The 18,292-nt window shown below is 37.4% G+C and overlaps 2 protein-coding genes across 2 annotated transcripts; both read right to left on the bottom strand.

Moving 5' to 3' along the window:
- Positions 1-824: 824 nt before the first annotated feature.
- LOC116172771 lies at positions 825-2,949 on the bottom strand. Its single transcript, XM_031490036.1, has 9 exons — positions 2,820-2,949; positions 2,740-2,769; positions 2,577-2,684; positions 1,583-1,777; positions 1,429-1,536; positions 1,325-1,378; positions 1,118-1,273; positions 1,039-1,068; positions 825-982 (listed from the first exon to the last, which is right to left on the bottom strand). The coding sequence occupies exons 1-9, from the start codon at positions 2,947-2,949 to the stop codon at positions 825-827; spliced, it is 969 nt and encodes a 322-aa protein (XP_031345896.1).
- Positions 2,950-4,131: 1,182 nt separating this feature from the next.
- LOC116172768 (cell wall protein DAN4-like) lies at positions 4,132-16,994 on the bottom strand. Its single transcript, XM_031490033.1, has 20 exons — positions 16,926-16,994; positions 16,810-16,869; positions 16,701-16,757; positions 10,461-10,514; positions 10,339-10,413; positions 10,231-10,284; positions 10,123-10,176; positions 9,617-9,673; positions 9,497-9,556; positions 7,428-7,484; positions 6,291-6,341; positions 5,937-5,993; positions 5,844-5,888; positions 5,066-5,122; positions 4,753-5,013; positions 4,648-4,698; positions 4,438-4,599; positions 4,357-4,386; positions 4,207-4,308; positions 4,132-4,163 (listed from the first exon to the last, which is right to left on the bottom strand). The coding sequence occupies exons 1-20, from the start codon at positions 16,981-16,983 to the stop codon at positions 4,132-4,134; spliced, it is 1,434 nt and encodes a 477-aa protein (XP_031345893.1). The 5' UTR covers positions 16,984-16,994.
- Between the last annotated feature and the right edge of the window lie 1,298 nt (positions 16,995-18,292).

The following is an 18,292-nucleotide window of genomic DNA, read 5'->3' as shown; positions in this document are numbered from 1 at the left end:
TATTAAATTTCATTTAAATACTTCCATATATAAAAAAGTTGGCACTGCACATGCGCAAAATCAAATTTTGAAACTGGCGTTAGATTTTCATTTATTCCAAGTGGCTATGTATTAAATTTCATTGAAATACTTTTATAAATAAAAAAGTTTGCAATTCGGTTTATAAATGGTCGAGATGCGAAAAGGGCACTGTGAATTTTGAATCGATTCGACTCAACTTTTGGCATTGCGTATTATTATTATATTATATATATTATTATTATATGCCCATATTGAATTTCATGCAATTCAGTTCATAACCAAAGGAGATGCCAAAGCGATCGGACATTTCTAAACAAAGTTATCGTTCACACGGACAGATAGTGGGACAGACAGACAAAGGAACAGACGGACAGACCAACAGACAGACGACAGACAGCAATACAAAATTTATAAACGATCTCTAGGATCGTTAAGAAACGGCAAAAGTGTAAAATTACGGAACATGTAAAAAATGGTTTTTTGATTTTTTTACAATAACTTTTTTAGCAATAAACGCAGAAAAAATTCCTTTCTTGCTGCAAGCCTCGACACCACAACAAACGAAATAGCGAAAAAACTAGAACAATAGCTCTTAAGATATAAAGAACTAGTAGCGTCTCAACGAACGAGCGAACGGACGGACGGACGGACGGACGGACAGACAAATTGCCCACAATAGCGCATTTTTTTAAATTTTTGTGGAAATGCGCTAAAAACCGAAGTAAATATCTTGAAAACACTGTAGGAGTAGTTAATGTCTCGCAGGGACGGGTGGACGGAGAAAGTGACCATAATAACGCCTTTCAACACGAGTTGGAAAATGCGCTAAAAATAGTGAAAATACCTTTATCCGGTGACTGCGTTGTAGTTTTCTCCATCATCTCAGAAGGTGCTTTGATTGTTATAACTGGCTTGTTAGAACCATCTGACGCAATTTCGTACTCTAAACCGGATGTAACACCTACAAAATATGGATTGGTAACCCATTTCGGAACAAGTACAACAAAAAAGTACAACCTTTGGATGTAGACAGGTCGTCAATGGCCACTACAATAAGAAAGATGCAGTGCGCAATTCCGCAAGTGTGGAAATTTACCTGTTGTTCCAGGTAGTATGTTATCCACATCTTTGACCCCTTCAAGAACAAAAGCCAGCTCACTTGATTCATCGGTCGGAGAAAACGGTAACGTAACTTTTGCAACGTACGCATCGTTTTTTTTATTCGGTTCAAGTTTGAAGCCGCTTGAAGCCTCTGCAATAGGTTCACTCTCTCAACTGGTACAGTACTATAGTTATAACTTACGAACTGCTACAGTTGAAGGGTCAATGTCGGTAGAGGAAGTGGCAATAATGTTTTCTGCAATAGAGAGCGAATGTACAAATTGTGGGACTAGTAGTCTAACTCACTTCCGTCTTTCTTGATGGTCACCACAGTTGGAGATTTTCCTTTAGGGACAGTGATTTTGATAGTGGATTGCCCTTCCTTGTCTAACAAAACGTCATACGGCTTTGCTTCTGCGATTATTGAGTGATGAACTGAATTAAATCTTCTTGAACTTACCACCAAAGTTAGCCACACTGCCTTCTTCTATACGTAGTGAATGCGGAATATTCACCTTCAGTTTTTCGTATGGTATAGTTACAATGGTCTCAAGTTGATTATTTACATTGTTTCGGTCAAATTTCACCCCATTTTTGTCATCTATAAAACTATAAGTGCGGAAACCCACAGGAGTTGGAGTTGTTATGGATTCACCTGAACATAATATATAATCTACAGTTGTTATTAAACCTTTGAATATAATAGTAGGTGAAAGCAGGAGTTCCAGTTGACTACGTTAGTAGATACGGCAAAAGTTAAATAGTAAAGTGTGCATATGAACGCATTATGTTTTGTTTTTTTTCAAATGCCAATAATTGCTTCGGCACACCCCCACGTAGGTACCTAATTGGCCTTTACCGTATTCGAGTTACAACGTGCTCTACGTCAGAGCATGAAGTTATTTGGATCCATTTCTGAGCCCCTCCACCCCCTCTTCTAAATTTCTTCAAAGAAACCTCGAGTTGAGGTCTGTCGCGGCTCAACCCGTAATCCCCACGGCTCTGTTAGAACGAACTTTTTCTTTGCTGATAAAAAATAACAATTTGAGGCCTCTCGCGGTCGCACTTCTGGATGTATTTTTGCTCAAAACCCCCGAAACGAAATAGGTATTCCGCCAGTGCTCGCACACACTCAATACTCTCCGTGCGTTCTCTAGCTACCAATCGCAATTTACAGTTCTTATCTGTAAATCGTAGCAACCAGAAAAACCGAAACGACCTCAATGCAGATTAACGATTCGCGTCTGTTCTTATCCGCATAAAAAAATGTTGATGAAGATTTCTCCGAAATAAAACGTTTTATTTAAAAATCTCGTAACTCTGTCTTGTAAAACTCATATATGAGAAGGTGTTAATTTAAAAGTTACCGAAAGCTAGAGGTGACTTAGGAATAGTCACATGTTCGGAAACCACATACCATATAGCTCTTTTAAAAATAAAAACAAATGCAATACCTTTACTCGCTGACTGCGTTGTAATTTTCTCAGAAGGCACTTTAATTGTAATAACTCGTTTGTTAGAACCATCGGAAGCAATTTCGTAGTCTAAACCGGATGTAACACCTACAAAATATGTCCTGGTAACACTTTTACCACAAGTACAACAAAAAAGTACAACCTTTGGATATAGACAGATCGTCAAGGACCACTACAATGACAACGATTTAGTACGCAATACCGCAGAGAGTACCATTTTACCTGTTGTTCCAGATTGTATGTTATCCACATTTTTGACTCCTTCAAGAACAAAAGCCAGCACACTTGAATCATCGACCGGGGTAAACGGTAGCGTAACTGTTGTAAAGTACGCATCGTCTTTTTCATTCATTTCAAGTTTGAAGCCGGTTGAAGCCTCTGAAATAGGTTCACTATCCACTCGTACAGTACTTAGTCATAACTTACGTACCTACTGCTACGGTTGAAGGGTCAATATTGGTAGAGGAAGTGGCAACAATTTCATCTGAAATAGAGAGCAAATTTACAAGTGATGGACTACTAGTGTAACTTACTTCCGTTTTTCTTTATGGTCACCACAGTTGGAGATTTTCCTTTAGGGACAGTGAATTTGATAGTGGACCGCCCTTCCTTGTCCAACAAAACGTCATACTGCGTTACATCTGCGATTATGGACTGATGAATTAAATGAAATTTTCTTGAACTTACCACCAAAGTTAGCCACACTGATTTCTTCAATACGTAGTGTGTGAGGAATATTCCCCTTGAGTTGCGTGTACGGTATAGTTACAATGGTGTCAAGTTGATTATTGACATTGCTGCGTTCAAATTTCACCCCATCCTTGTTGTCTAAACGAATGAAAGTCCTCTTTGTTATCTATTTCTTTGTTATCTTTACTCACATGTTGTACTTCCTATACCGGTAGGAGTTCTTGGAGTTGTCTCGGATTCACCTACACATTTCAATTTCATTATTTTCAAAATTAGAGGCTTTTAGAATATGGTTTTACTGTAGACCTTTAAATTAAGTAGAGATCAAACATAGTTTTATGAACAAATGAATGGTAAAAATGAATTTTCGCCTGGTAGCCTAAATTAAGATTTAAAATGAATGATTTTTTACTCACTACATTGGAACAAGGAAATTTTATACGTACAAAAGACCACATTGTAACTTTAGCGTTTTTTATCATGAGATTATATTAAGTTGAAAGATGCTACGTTATGAGGGACGTGTTTAAGTCGCCCGGGGGGTGGATAACGCGGCTCTGCAAGACGGTTCGCAACATTAAAATGTTGATGGTAACCGTGTACCGCTAATAAAGTACCAATTAAACAGTGATCGTGAACAACTGTGTAGTATGAAAATATTGATAGTTAAATTGTAAGGGTGTACAACAATGTTAAAAAAACCGCGCTTCCCAATTAAATAAATGCAGCAATACTTGAGAACTCCGATAAATCGAAGAATTATTGATGGTTGTCCATAGAAGCAGCATTTTGTTTTTTTTTATTGTAATTTTATTTTGAGTGCTAGCGTTTGTTAACAAAAACTTTAAACGACCGGTTTTGAATTTATGGCGAAACCTATAAAAGTTGAAACAGCAAAGATGGGAATCAAGTCACATACCTTGTGCAACTGGTGGTTTTTTTGAAGGTACCATAATTTTGACTACAATTTTTTTATTATCATCCTCAAGTACTTCGTAGTTTACTCCAGTTTCAGTCGCACCTATAACACGGCATTACAACGATTTCAACCTAAGTACAGTTGTACAACCTTTGGAAGGAGACAGATCGCCAAGATTAACTGAAAGAAGATTATGATAAAACTAATTAATTGGTTAGTGAAGTGTTCTACCAATAGTATTTGATGGTATTAGGTCGACATCTTGTATGCCATCGATCGTATAGGTTATTCCCTTTGTCGCCGTCTTGAAACCGAAAGGTAAGGTAATGGTAGTGATATGTTCGGCATTGAGCTCTGATGATTCAAATTTCATTGAAGATGAAGGGCCAGTTGCTATAATCTGGTTTTGAAATACAGTCAAATAGAATAATAGTGTCTAACCTTCAGAAAAAAGCCCGTCTAGTGTTGTTGCTACGTTTATAGTGATGTCGTCTGAAACAAACAAGACTGTACGTGCATTGGAATATTTTCATTGCAACTATTTACCATCGCCCTTTTTGATTTCCACTCGGCTTGGAGCTACACCCTTCGGTATCGCGAGTTTAATCGTGGTTCTTCCATCTTTGTCCAAAAAGACGTCGTATTTAATTTCGTCTGAAACTGTTACGCCTGTAGCTACCACATCGATTTCTTCGATGGATAAGATCGTTGGGATGTCTGCTTTAATAGCGACCTTCGGTATGGTTACAATGGTATCGAGTGTTCCGGCCAAACTCCATCTTTCGAATTTAACTCCATCTTTGCTAACTAAAATGGTAGGAATGTTTGCGGTAAACTGTTTCACCATGTGACTCCTTACAGGTGTGATTTCCTATGTCTGCCGCTAAACCTGTTGGTGGCGGTGTTAGAGGCGGCCCTGAAACATTTAGGGAATGCAATGCAAGTTATAGTTTTTTTTTGCTTTTCCTTCTAGCCCAACGGTTAGGAAACATTTGAATAATTACCAGGAATTGGTGCAGGTTTAATTGGACTTGCCGTTGTTGTCGGTCCTATAAAATAATATACCCAGTGGAGATAATTGATCCAGTGCAACAAACTCACGTTTCGTTCTTCGAATTAGTCCCCCGCCCCAACGCGCTGTCTCCGTTGTCAGTTGCTCTAATTAACAATAATATACAGTGATAAGCAGTGTAGATGGTCTTTATTAAAATGCAGGTACGGTGACACCATTATTTAAGAGTCAGAAAGGTTTATTAAATGGTTGACGTTTTGGAAAATTTTAAGCAACTTGATGGGCTTTGAAAATACGTTGCATCTCTTAACCTTTCAGGGAGTCACCGAAAGGGTCCCAGTTGGATACGTGTTACTCTTGGTATAAATGTACCGTAGAGAATTTTCTAGAACGTTATCAAAGCGCCATCAGAGATACGGTATAAAAGCGGATGTGACTAATTCTTTCTGTGAATATGACCTTCGAGAATGTTCTAGAAGCTGTTTGTTTGCTATATTAGCAAATTAAATTGTGTTTAGTGCGAAATCCGCACTGGTGTCTAAATGTGTGTCCACTTTCATTTTTTTTATTGCTCTGGTCCAGAAAATGTGAAAGTGCCTAATTTTTATAGTTTTTGAATAGTTACCCTGAACGGTTGCAGGTTGAGTTGGAGTTGATACTGTTGTTGGTCCTATAAAATAATGTAGTGGAGATCATTCATCCGGAACAACAAACTCACGTTTTGTTCTTCGAATTAGTCCCCCACCCCATTGCGCTGTCTCCGTTGTTACTTGCTCTAGTTTACAGTAAAAACTAATAGTATAAAATCGCAGGTAAGGCCAACCTTCGCCCATTTGTTTAGCGAGTGAAATACTTCTTTTAGTTATCTTAATATGTAAACAGACACATTGCAAATGGTTGCCTAAAAGACAAAATTAAAACTATGTACCCTTAATGTCTGATTGCTAAAAAATATATTTCACTCGGTAAACAGATGACCGAAGGTTGACCTTATGTGAGATCTTGTACTATAATGCAGAAAGCATTCCACGGGTGTATTTACATTTCAAAAAATGTTTCGGCAAAAGTTTACCTGTGTCACCAACTGATGTAGTAGGAGCAACTGTTGTTGTGGTAGTAGTTGCTGTAAAAAAAGCAGATACTGATTAGGTTTTAATGCTAGAACAAAAATAGGAAGCAAAATGTATGTCTTGATCACTTGCATTCATAATTTAATGCATTGGTCTGATCAGGCGTATTTGGATCAAAAGTTGACAAAACCGTTATTATCGTTGATTTTGTTGAGAAAACGACGCAACTCTCTCTTGATGCATAATAAATTAAACAAATATAGCAAACGAGCTCCTGGGTATGGCTATAGCATGTGCAAAACCAAATTTTAAACCTGATGTCAGTTTTGCTTTTATTTAAAGTTTATATGTATGAAATTTCATTTAAATCCCTCCATAAATAAGAAAGATGGCACTGCGCATGCGCAAAACCAAATTTCGAAACTGGCGTTAAATTTGCTTTTATTTCAAGTGGCTATCTATCAAATTTCATTTAAATCCCCCCATAAATAAGAAAATTGGAACTGCGCTGCGCATGCGCAGAACCAAATTTTGAAACTGGCGTTAAATTTGCTTTTATTCCAAGTGGCTATGTATCAAATTTCATTTAAATGCCTTCATAAATAAGAAAGTTTGCAATTCGGTCTGTAAATGGTCGAGATGCGCAAAGGGCATTGTGAATGTTGATCGATTAGGCTCAACTTTTGGAATTGTGTTTTTTATGGCTAAAGCTATGCGCATATTGAATTTCATGCAATTCGGTTCATAACTAACGGAGATGTCAAAAGGGCCTATTTTATTTTTTGGGTGACATTGCCAATTCACGAACTCCGATCTACAAATTTGATAAAGAATCCACCTGCAAAATTTCATCGTAATCGGTCTATTCGTTTATGAGTTATCGTGCTAACGGACGGACGGACGGACAGACACTACAAAATTATAAACTCGCTAGGAGCTCGTTAATAAATCATTTGCTGCATTCTTAGGAACACGTTTATTTTTGAGGTACTTTTCAATTCTACAGCACCAAATGGAGTAATATTAGCAAAATTGATCGCAAGGGAGCTTCCGAAGTTTAACTTTCAAGTCACCTCGAGTTGTATATACGAGGGATAAGCATAAAATATAAATATGGGAAAAATGATGAATTCACTTACGTTTTGTTCGACGAACTAATCCTCCTCCTCGTATACCGGACTGAGTAGTTCCATCCTCTATTTTAGAAAAGAATATTGAAGGTAATTAATAAATGTAACTCAAAATAAGTATACAGGGTGTTCCAATGTCATCTCTTAGAGTTCCGAAAAATCCTAAAATGTATCATATATTTATCGACTACTAATCGGAATAAAATGTCGCGTTCGCTCACTTTAATTTTAATGAAATTTGGGCACTTTAAAATTAATAACTTTCAAATTTTTGCTAGGACATTTAGCGTATTGAATTTTATTTACAAAAGTGTACGAAATTTAGTGATTTTTCTCAATTCTCAACTCAATTATCTTGTTTCATATTTTGGTGTAAATCGTAGAAATGCAAACACATTGAATTTTTCGTAGAGTGAAGGAAATAAAGACAACATCTTTCAGATTTGTTAATTAACCAATATTCTGCTCCTGATAAAGGTACCATGCGGTTTTACTTTGTTTTGTTCTGCATGTTACAATACAATCCCAATATATAGCCTTAGTGTGTTATCATTCTTTTATATGTGAACGTATACATGTTTATTACCTTTAAGTCTATACATTACCATTGAATTGTTAGCAAAATTTTATGCATAATGTTTTGTAAACAAAGTCATGTAGACGTGATTTCATCCTAAACACCAGAAATAATGACGGGACATCCTCTATGTAAGAATTACGAATAAAGGCAAAGTTGGTTTATTTTATTTGAATATGTATCTCAGTGTTTGTTTTTCCGCTTAGAAATTTGCGTAATTTTTTGTTTTAATTTTATTCCATTTCCTTTACTAAATTATTCAATTTAGATTAAAAATAAGGTTATATCTGGTCGTTTGCCATAATGAGATGTATCGTTAGGCAAAATTTAATTAACCCACGTGTTTTTCGTTGATAAGAAATACTGGTGTTTCGCAGTGTTGCGCGTGGAGAAATGGGGACGTTTGTGAGAAGACCTTCGCATCTCTTCTACAGCAGAGTAACACACGTGTAGTCGCGGAAATACAAAATATTGGATGGAGTTTATTCAAACATATTTATTTGAAAATTCTTAAAGGAGATTATAATATGGTAGAACTAGTGTTTCCTTAAATACTGAACTGAAAGTAAAAAACGAAACTTGAAGAGCGTATACATTTTTTTACGCTAAATTTTCGGGCAGTCTCATTTGTTTAGTTGAATACGCAGGTCTTTGGTTAAGACTCTCTTCTTATTAAAAGTTAAAAGTTTCTATCGTCCGAACAGCCACCGATTTTGTCATTTTATTCATCAAGCCAGTTTTGGCTGTCGACAGCGTTTGTGTGTGAGTTAAGTGCGTCTAATATCGCAAACGTACAATCAGGTTATTTGGATTATTTAAAAAAACTTAAATTAATTTAAGATTTCTTTTTTTAATTCTCGACCGTCTGCGTGCGGGGTAATTAATATATCTAAATAAACTTCGCAAGTTTTTCTTTCCTTTCTAGTGATCTATCATTATTAACAATTTCAGTTAGTTGTGAAATAGATCATTTTATTGGTTTTAAGCAATTTAAATTTAAAAGAAAGGCACTTGCAGGTATTACGGGCACGTGTAAAAAATTAAAAAACTAGCCAACAGGGCTTTTAACAAAACTTAACTGGGAAGGTTTAATTTTGAATTAGTTTGATTAACTACTGTTTATCATATTGAGGTTTTGTTTAAGGACCTCTTTCCATGTAAGTGTGTAAATGTATTAGCGCCGTAGAAGTAATAAAAATTGGTTCAAATATGGTAATTAACCGTTACACCTTCAAGGGAGTCAAGAGAGATTATGTAGAAAAATAAAATTATTTTTTTAACTGAAAATCAGTCAGTCCAGAATTTATCCTTATCGGGATCGAAACCCCAGTGGAGCGAACACCATGTGATCTTTATTCCTGATGAAAACATTGCCATTTATCTTACGATTGACATCACGTGGAAACTATCCCTTTTTTTTTCAACGAGAACAACGACATCTCATTGTAGCAAAAGGAGACCATATCTTTCTTTTTATCAAAATAGAACAGAATAGCTTTACCGTCGTTCCCTAATTCCTCGGTAGTTACAATAGGCCCCACTGTTGTTGTGGTGGTAGTTACTGTAAACAATACATACACATAAATATTGATTCTAATATTTACGGTAAGAATCGTCTTACGTTTCGTTCTACGAACTAGACCTCCACCTCGCAGACTGGCTTTAGGTGTTTCATCCTCTAATTACAAAAGGAACATTTCATAAATGTGTCACATGATTATAATACATTAATTTGGGAGTATTCATTCATAAGGACCTCGTTTCGATCGACTCTGTCTAAAGCCCACCACTAGGGTAGGTAACGTACGTATCCCTTCTTACCTGTTCAGGTTGCCTGTATAGGCGTGAAGCGCACCGGAATGTACGTGTCACACAACCTGCAAGTGTACCTACCTGTAGATTTGTAGAAGCATAATGGGGATCATGTACGTTACACCTGTGGCAAAGCGCCCCCTTCAATCCCTCCATACACACAACCGGATATCTGACAGGTATACCTGTTAGGTGTAGAGTCGCGTCAAAGAGTATAGGTACTCTTTGGTTGCGTGTATGGTAGGCTTAAAAGTGTGATCGAAAATATACTGCTAAGTGCTAAGCTACCTAAATTTACTATTCGTAGATCATTACCTGATGCTTCCGTCATTGATACAGTAGGTGTAATTGCTGTTGTGGTAGTTGTTGCTGTTAATAATACCTTGGTTTAAAATCATTATTTCAATGTGTAGTGGCACTTACCTTTCGTTCGACGAATTAGCCCACCACCTCGAATACCTGCTCTAGTTGTCTCCTCTAATAATAAAACCAAGTAAACGATAATTGCAATTTTATCAAATGCAACTTTACCTGCTTCTGTTGCCGATGAAGTAAGCATAATCGAAGGCGTAGTGTCTGTAGGATTCAGTGGAATTGCAGTTGTTTCTACAAAATTTGTATGATATGTTTTTCCAACTGTATTATACACTTACTTTTTCCTCTAGGTATAAGACCTCCAAATCTAACCGGTGTCGATGGTACAACTCCTAAACGAAAATAAATTAACGACATTGTATAGTGAATTGAGTAGGGATAGAATAGGTTGTAGGGTACTTGTTTTGCATTACATGCTTGTCGATTTATTATGGTGTTTGCTTTATAAATTTGAATTGGCAAGGGAAGCATTGCGCAAGGTTCATAATAAATAAGTTAACAGTTGAGCTAAGGGCCGCATTTAGGGGTAGGTAGTTTTGTTTATTGGTTAGGGCTGTCACATACGTAGTTGTCTAATGTACATACGTAGAAGAGCATGCCGCTTCAATTACACTTATATAGGAATTCAATTGCGAGTTGGAAAATTCTCTTAGCTTAATTAATTTTGACGTCCGGGTCAGATTTATTACGTGTTAGGGGTTGTTAATCTAATTTAGGGCATAATATAGTTTATTATACGTAAGTAGTTAAAGTAGAATTTTCCATAGGTGTAGGTGCCTTTCATTTGAGATTAATATCCAGGTTGTTTATTCAATTTTGTGGAAAATCCCGTGAATAATCAAGGGTAGCAAAAAAGCAGCAGGCGGGAAAAAATAGGAAAAAATATTGACATTAGCGTAGTAACGTATTGTACCTACGTATTTGTTTGTGAATCGTTTAATTCATTGATAAATAAAGCACTATTAAATACCGTGTTTTACCAATTGTCGATGCTTTTTTTCATGGTGCCGAAACCCGGGAAAGAGGAAAGTGAATCGTGGAACTTTAATAACGGACAATTCGGTTTATAACGGACGTGCCGGTATTGACAGTAAAAGTGTAAAATTTGATTAACGTCATAACGTGAACTGTGTGTCAAAATAGTGCATTAACGGAAGCATATCATGAATCAAGCGCTAAAGAAAACGTATCGGACACAGCTAACGAAACTTGTGGATCGGGCTAACGAAATGTCTGATGATAATGCGTCGGTTGACCACAAGGAAGCTATTGTTTTAATTAACAGACTGAAATCGGTGAACGACTCGTTAAAGCGCGTAAATATTGAAGTAGCAAGTGAGATACCCGTCGATAAGATTGAATCAGAGTGCGAGAAAATTATCGAATACGAAGATAAGGCGGTTGCAGCGATTGCCAGGTTGGAATTCGAACTATCAGGCGCGGGTGGAAAATATGCAGCCAGCGTCGCCGACGTCGAAGAAGACGTGGGGTCCATTACAGCCGAAGGACGTGCAGCCAGAGCAGCTTCTACAAGAGCAGAAACCAAAAGGGCGGTGAGATTACCCAAATTAGAATTAATAAAATTTAACGGTGATTATAAACTGTGGCCTGCCTTTTGGGAGCAGTTCGAGACTGCTGTTCACAATAATAATGATCTAGGGGAATCTTCTAAGTTTACATATTTAAAGTCTGTTTTAACTGGAAATGCTTCAATAACCGTTCAAGGTTTAACATCCAGTAGTTCAAGCTATAAAGATGCAGTTGAGCTTTTAAAGGAGCAGTACGGAAATAACGAAAAAATTGCCGATAACTACACTCAACAGCTGTTAGCTTTAACTCCAGTCAAAACCACAAATGATGTTTCATTGAGAAAATTATACAATACAGCTTCAAAAATAACGCGATCTCTGCAGACGCTGGGAGTGTCTCCAAAAAATTATGGGATGATGGTGAAATCTATTTTATTAAAAGCACTACCCTTTACTATATGAGAACTGAATTCCTCAAACGACAGGTCACAACTAACGATAATGATGATGACGAGTCTGTTGCTGGAAGTGTCATAAGTTCTAAAGAAATCTTATATGAACATCAAATTTCTCAACTTTTAAACTTTATTAAGTTAGAAGTGGAATCAATTGAACAGGCTAAAGTTTTGGAAGATGAGCCTAAAAGTAACGAGAAAAATTCAGCTCACAAAAATAGATTTCAGAAATCTAGTGATAAAACGTGCACAGCAGCAGGTCTGCTTACATCTGTAAAAGAACAGTGCTTGTTTTGCAACTCTAACGATCATGGCGCGATGGATTGTGATAGCAAAATAACGCTGGCGCAAAAGAAAGAGATTTTAAAATCTAAAGGGCGCTGTTTCCGATGCACCAAGTCGAATCACAATTCAAGGTTTTGTCGAGTAATGTGTCTTGCGCAAAGTGTAAAGCGAAACATGCAACGTCTATGTGTGATCCAGAGTATCAGAAGAAATCTGCAACTGTTGTAACTGTATCCGCGAAAAAAGACGCATCAAGTAGTAAATTTGAGTCGACAAATTTGTTAGCGAACGGGTGCTTAGGCAAAATAATTTATTTACAAACCGCTTGTGCACAAATAATAACGAACAGTGGCGTACCTAAGAGTTTTTTACGTATGGTTATAGATGGAGGTAGCCATTTAACTTTTATCAAAGAATGTGTGTCACGAAAGCATAACTTACCTGTTATAGGGACACACAAAATATCGATAATGCCTTTTGGAAAATCTGAAAGGGCTCCGGCTCGCTTATGTCGAAAAGTATCATTAACGTTGAAAAGCGAGTAGGTATATATATTAACGATGAGGTGACTATCAACGCGATTGAAGTGCCCGAAATTTGCTTTGATTCATTGAGCGCACCGTCATTAAAAGAACCATTGATACATGAGTTCAGGATAAATTATCGATTAGCGGATTTGTGCGACTCTAACGTTAACGTTCATCATGGAATATCGCTTTTAATTGGTTCTGATTTTTATTGGAAGATAGTGACCAGTAACACGAAGAAAATCACTGAAGACTTGATGGCGATCGAAACCAAATTTGGTTGGACAATTCACGGTGTAGGCAGCGGACATTTTAACGAATACGCGTTTTCGGTCGGGATTAACGTGGCGAACATTTTACACGTACAGTGCGAGCTCGATTGTGAGACTGTTGGTAACGGGTTAGAAAACTTTTGGACTCTTGAAACAATCGGGATAAACAATGATAACGTGACGGACAAATCTCATACTAAACACTTTTTAGATGAGAATATAACTTTTGAAAACGATAGATATTGTGTTGCCATGCCTTGGATAGAGCCAAACGTACGGGTTGACTCTAATTTTAACGGTGCCTTCAATAGGCTAAAGTCATTAACGCGCAAACACCACGAACGCGGCAAACTTCGGGAATACGATTGTGCGATGCGTGAATACATGAACAATGATTGTGCCAAACTTTTACCGGAAGTGACAAATGACATTCGAACTTATTTTATGCCGCACCGGGCGGTATATCGAAAGGACAAAGACACTTCAAGATTAAGGATCGTGTTTGACGCGTCGGCGCATGCCGCTGTTATGCCTTCGTTTAAATGATGTACTTTTGCAAGGCGAAAATTTAGTGCCGTTTCTTTTAAGAATTTTAATGAACTTTCGTGTCGGACGAGTTGCAGAACGCGATCGTAATTCTCACAGTTTTTTGTGGTATAGCGTTCCTATTGATGACGTCAATAATCTTCCACGAATATCAAAATATCGAATGAAACGTGTAACGTTTGGGATTAAGTGCAGTCCCTTCTTGCTGGCGGTTACACTTAAGAAACTTTTACAATCGCAGCCGGAAAATCTAGCAGACACTTGCGAAATTCTGAGGTCTTCATTCTATGTGGATGACTTGGTAGTAGCAGTTGATAACGTAACTCAAGCCGAACGTATTTACCATGAGTCCAAAGAAATTTTAGCTAAGGCTAATATGAATTTACGTAAGTGGAACAGCAATGACGTTTCGCTCAGAAAATTGATGAATTGCGAGGAAACCGTTAATGCCAAGAAAGTACTTGGAATTTTATGGTACCATAACGATGACGAATTAGCAGTAGATATAACTTCAGTTTTAAATGAAATCGATAATAAATCTATAACGAAACGTGGGGTGCTACAAATAGTATCGAAAATTTATGATCCACTTGGCTTTATGAGTCCCTTTTTGGTAAGAGCAAAGATATTGCTCCAAGAAATTTGGAAACTTAAGATCGACTGGGATTCAACCATACCTGATAATCTCACCAATGAATGGTTAAGATGGTGTTTTGAATTGAAAGCTTTGAAACATTTTTCGTTTACCAGATGTGCACTCGAAGACAGAAACTCAGAAGTTTCACTTCACATTTTTGCGGACGCAAGCCCAAAGGCGTATGGAGCAGTGGCGTATCTCAGAGTAGTTAACGAAAACGAAGTCGAATGTAACTTTATCATGTCTAAGGGTAGAGTAGCTCCAATTGACAAAAAGGGAGATAAGAGCTTAACGTGACCAAAAGTGGAACTCACCGTGGCAGTCTGTGCAACTCGACTTCAGAAATTTATACTTGAAAATATTGACGTGAAATTTCACTCCTGTACTTTGCGGACCGATTCGAAAATAACGACATATTGGATCATGGGCAAAGCTGACAGGTGGAAACCGTATGTACGCAGTCGTGTAACTGAAATTAAGAAGAACTCAGTTGGAGTATGGCGCCATTGTCCAGGGGCAGAGAATCCAGCAGATTTACTAACGAGGGGTGTAACATCTAAAGGTCTTATGGCATCGGAAGTTTGGTGGACCTAATTGGCTGAAATTTAAACCAGAAGAATGGCCTGAAGAAGACATCGCGATAGGATCTGAAGCATCTGTTTTGCTCGTACAAGGAGAAGAAGTAATCCAGAATAACGAACCAATCTTCAACCTTGAGAGATTCAGTAGTTTGGAAAAAATCTTTCGCGTTACCGCTTATGTTAAAAGATATTTCCATAATCTAAGAAATAAAAAGAACAAAAGAACTGGAAGCTTGAGGGCTCAAGAGTTAAAGGAGGCTGAAAAATATTGGATAAAGGTAACTCAAGGACAGCATTTTTCAAGTGAAATAGCTGACCTAAGAAGAGGTAAAAAAATTGAACCCGCTTCTCGAGTTTTAACGCTAAGCCCCTTTCGTGATGAAGACGATATAATGAGATTAGGAGGCCGTTTACAGGAAAGGTCCTTACCGTACCAAACGAAATATCCTGTGGTGTTACCTAAATCGTCATTTCTAACGGATAAACTTATTTGGAACTCTCATGTTTCCACAATGCATGGTGGAGTAAACGTGACATTAGCGCATACCGCAACACGTAGAGCCAATTACAATACAAGAGAGAGGTTATATGTTCAAAATAACAAGCACATTAACCTAACGCAACCCATCAGACTGCCCCGTTAGAGCCCATGACTCCCCCCCCCCCCCGTCCCAACCCCTCCCCAGCGCAACGGACGTTCACCTAAGCAATGGATGGCGAACATCGTAGAATCAGTACATCACTCACACATTGTAAACATCATACCCATAATCTCTCCGGCCAAAATTAGAGCATCCTCAAGCAATTACCATGAAAAAAAGCCTGGAGGCCGACTTCTCTCATGACAGATCTCTTTTATTGGTGACATCTTGAGAACGTCACATTAGCTTCAATGGACGCTGCTCGCGGCATCTTCGTTAGCGTCTAGTTGCTAGCAGAGGCCCGCACCCTGGAGGGGGCTTGTTTTTGGACAAAGACATCATTTGAATATGCTAACACTAGACCGTGGACGATTTAAGCCCTGACAATACAATACATTAGATGGACATTACATTTGATTTCATAGGGAACTGGCTATGCCCAGTTTGAAATTCATGCAATTCGGTTCAAAAATGGCTGACAAACATTATGAAAGTCTTCGTATGAGATCGAAGGGACTTCAGCGAATTTTCGTGTGGCAGGTCAGTAGTCTATTAGCCAGTTTTGCCTCCACCGTTAGTAAAATCTTAGCCTACCATTCCCTTTTTCGGTACTCACATCCGACGTCCCTTTCGCCCGCAATTCGCGTTTGAAGTATTGAACCCACCATCAATCAATAAAGAGAATAACGTGACTTCGATATACGAGTAAGTATAGATGAATTAGGTACGTCATCGGTGAGTAGGTACAAGTACAAGACGAAAGAATGTTGTCTATCTGTTATTATTAATTATTATATTAGGTATCCTGCTCCAAACTCATTTTTATCATAGTATGTGCTGTAAATTGGGTCTCTCTGCACAAACCTTTCACGTGTTGTTTGGAAACCACAATAGGTTACGTTCAATGAAATACATTAGGTACATTTAATTGTTCATTATCTACACCGCAAATGAGTTTTTGGGTCATTTCGCAACTCGACTGAAGTACTTATGCATGCAATGAACGTGGAAAAAATAAATAAATACATTTACAAAAGTTACTTACCTCCGCTTCTTCTACCGAACAAATCAAAAATAGGCGCAAGAGGAGTCGCTTCTTCTACTGCAATAGGTACAATTTTATTTCGACAGATTTAAAAACGTATCGTACCTACCTTTATTGAGCACTCCGGAAATTTCCTTTCCAACATTCAGTGGAAAGTCGTTCATCATTTCTTCAAATAAAACAGATTTGTGATAGGTAGATAATCCTGAAAAAGTTCCCACTCACCTTCACCGTGCAACACCAAAATTAGGTGAAAAAAAATTATTACGATACTCCTTTCCATAATTATAGCAACTCAATTCTCCAGTTAGCACTAATGTGATAATTGTACATGGCTTATTATAGTCCGGATATTGATTGATAAACGAGATTGGGGTAAATAAAAACGCTCCGATACGCCGCTTCCTAACGATAATGCGCGAGAAGGGATATTGCTTGGATGAAAAAATAACGGATAATTGTAAACACCTATTGAAGGCATTTAAACCAAAAATTGAGTTACTTGAGGTATCAATCGTTAAAATTTAAATTGGATTGGAGGCTCCTTCTTAACATATTTTCCTCGAAGTGAAAAATCGCTATTAGCTGCACTTTGACCGTCCGTCCGTCCGTCCGTCTCTCGTACTGCTTCTAAACCACTGAACCGATTTTGGCGATATAGGACTCATTTGAAAGGGCTTGGTCCAAGGATTCCGTGCATACCCATATTTTTTGGTTTTGCGTATGCGCAGTGTCAAAAATTTGGTGTAACGCATGTGCGATGCTAGCTTTTTTATTTATGAAGATATTTAAATGAAAGTTTATATGTAAACACTACGAATATAAGTAAAATTAACGACATTTTCAAAATGTTGTTTTGCGCATGCCAACTTTCTTATTTATGAAGGCATTTAAACGAAGGCATTAGGCAAGACAAATCTACCAGTTGCAAAATTTGGTTTTGCGCATGCACATTGCCAACTTCCTTATTTACTGAAGCATTTAAATGAAACTTAATACAAAGGCACTTGAATAACAAGCAAATCTAACACCAGTTTTAAAATTTGGTTTTGCGCATGCGCAATGGCAACTTTTGTTATTTATAAAAGTAGTTAAACGAAATATCATATGTAGGCACCTTGAATGAAACTAAAACTAATACCGGTTTCAAAATTACTGTTAAAACATGCTGTATGTTTTATTCATGAAGGTAGTCAATGAAATTTCAAATGTAGACAATGCACAATGCTATTTACGAAAGCATTTCTAAAAAGTTCTATTTGTAGACACTTCGAATAAAATTAAAACTAATGTCCATTTCAAAATTTGTACGTATTAGTATACGCTCCACTATTTTTCATTAAACTGTATAGATTTCGATGATAGGCGGCTCATTTGAAAGAGAATGGGGTAAGGATCTCGTGCCTATCGGTATTTTTTCCAGCTCTTAGCATTAATATTATTAGGAGGAAAATACGCTCTCGTCAGTTATGTTTGCATAATGGCTTTTTAACTTATGTAGATCGCATTGTCTGTTCGACTGTACGTATGTTCGTTTGTATAGTATAAAATTATCCACCAACCGTGGAGATCCGTATATGGATTTTGTTCAA

Source organism: Photinus pyralis, unplaced genomic scaffold (genome assembly GCF_008802855.1).
Source record: "Photinus pyralis isolate 1611_PpyrPB1 unplaced genomic scaffold, Ppyr1.3 Ppyr1.4_LG5, whole genome shotgun sequence".
NCBI lineage: Eukaryota > Metazoa > Arthropoda > Insecta > Coleoptera > Lampyridae > Photinus > Photinus pyralis.
Note: the sequence above shows the minus strand (reverse complement) of the source record. Positions and strands in the feature narration are given on the sequence as shown.

What these genes read in the sequence shown, in the direction of transcription:
- LOC116172768 (XM_031490033.1), bottom strand. Translation starts at nt 16,983, where the DNA reads ATGGAAAGGAGTATCGTAATAATTTTTTTTCACCTAATTTTGGTGTTG. An exon ending in TTTGGTGTTGCACGGTGAAG is followed by an intron (nt 16,870 to 16,925) that starts GTGAGTGGGAAC and finishes TTTTATTTGAAG; the next exon opens with AAATGATGAACGACTTTCCA. An exon ending in TCTAGTTCGTAGAACGAAAC is followed by an intron (nt 9,557 to 9,616) that starts GTAAGACGATTC and finishes TATTGTTTACAG; the next exon opens with TAACTACCACCACAACAACA.
- LOC116172771 (XM_031490036.1), bottom strand. Translation starts at nt 2,949, where the DNA reads ATGAATGAAAAAGACGATGCGTACTTTACAACAGTTACGCTACCGTTT. An exon ending in AACGCAGTCAGCGAGTAAAG is followed by an intron (nt 1,778 to 2,576) that starts GTATTGCATTTG and finishes TATTATGTTCAG; the next exon opens with GTGAATCCATAACAACTCCA. An exon ending in CGACCTGTCTACATCCAAAG is followed by an intron (nt 983 to 1,038) that starts GTTGTACTTTTT and finishes CATATTTTGTAG; the next exon opens with GTGTTACATCCGGTTTAGAG.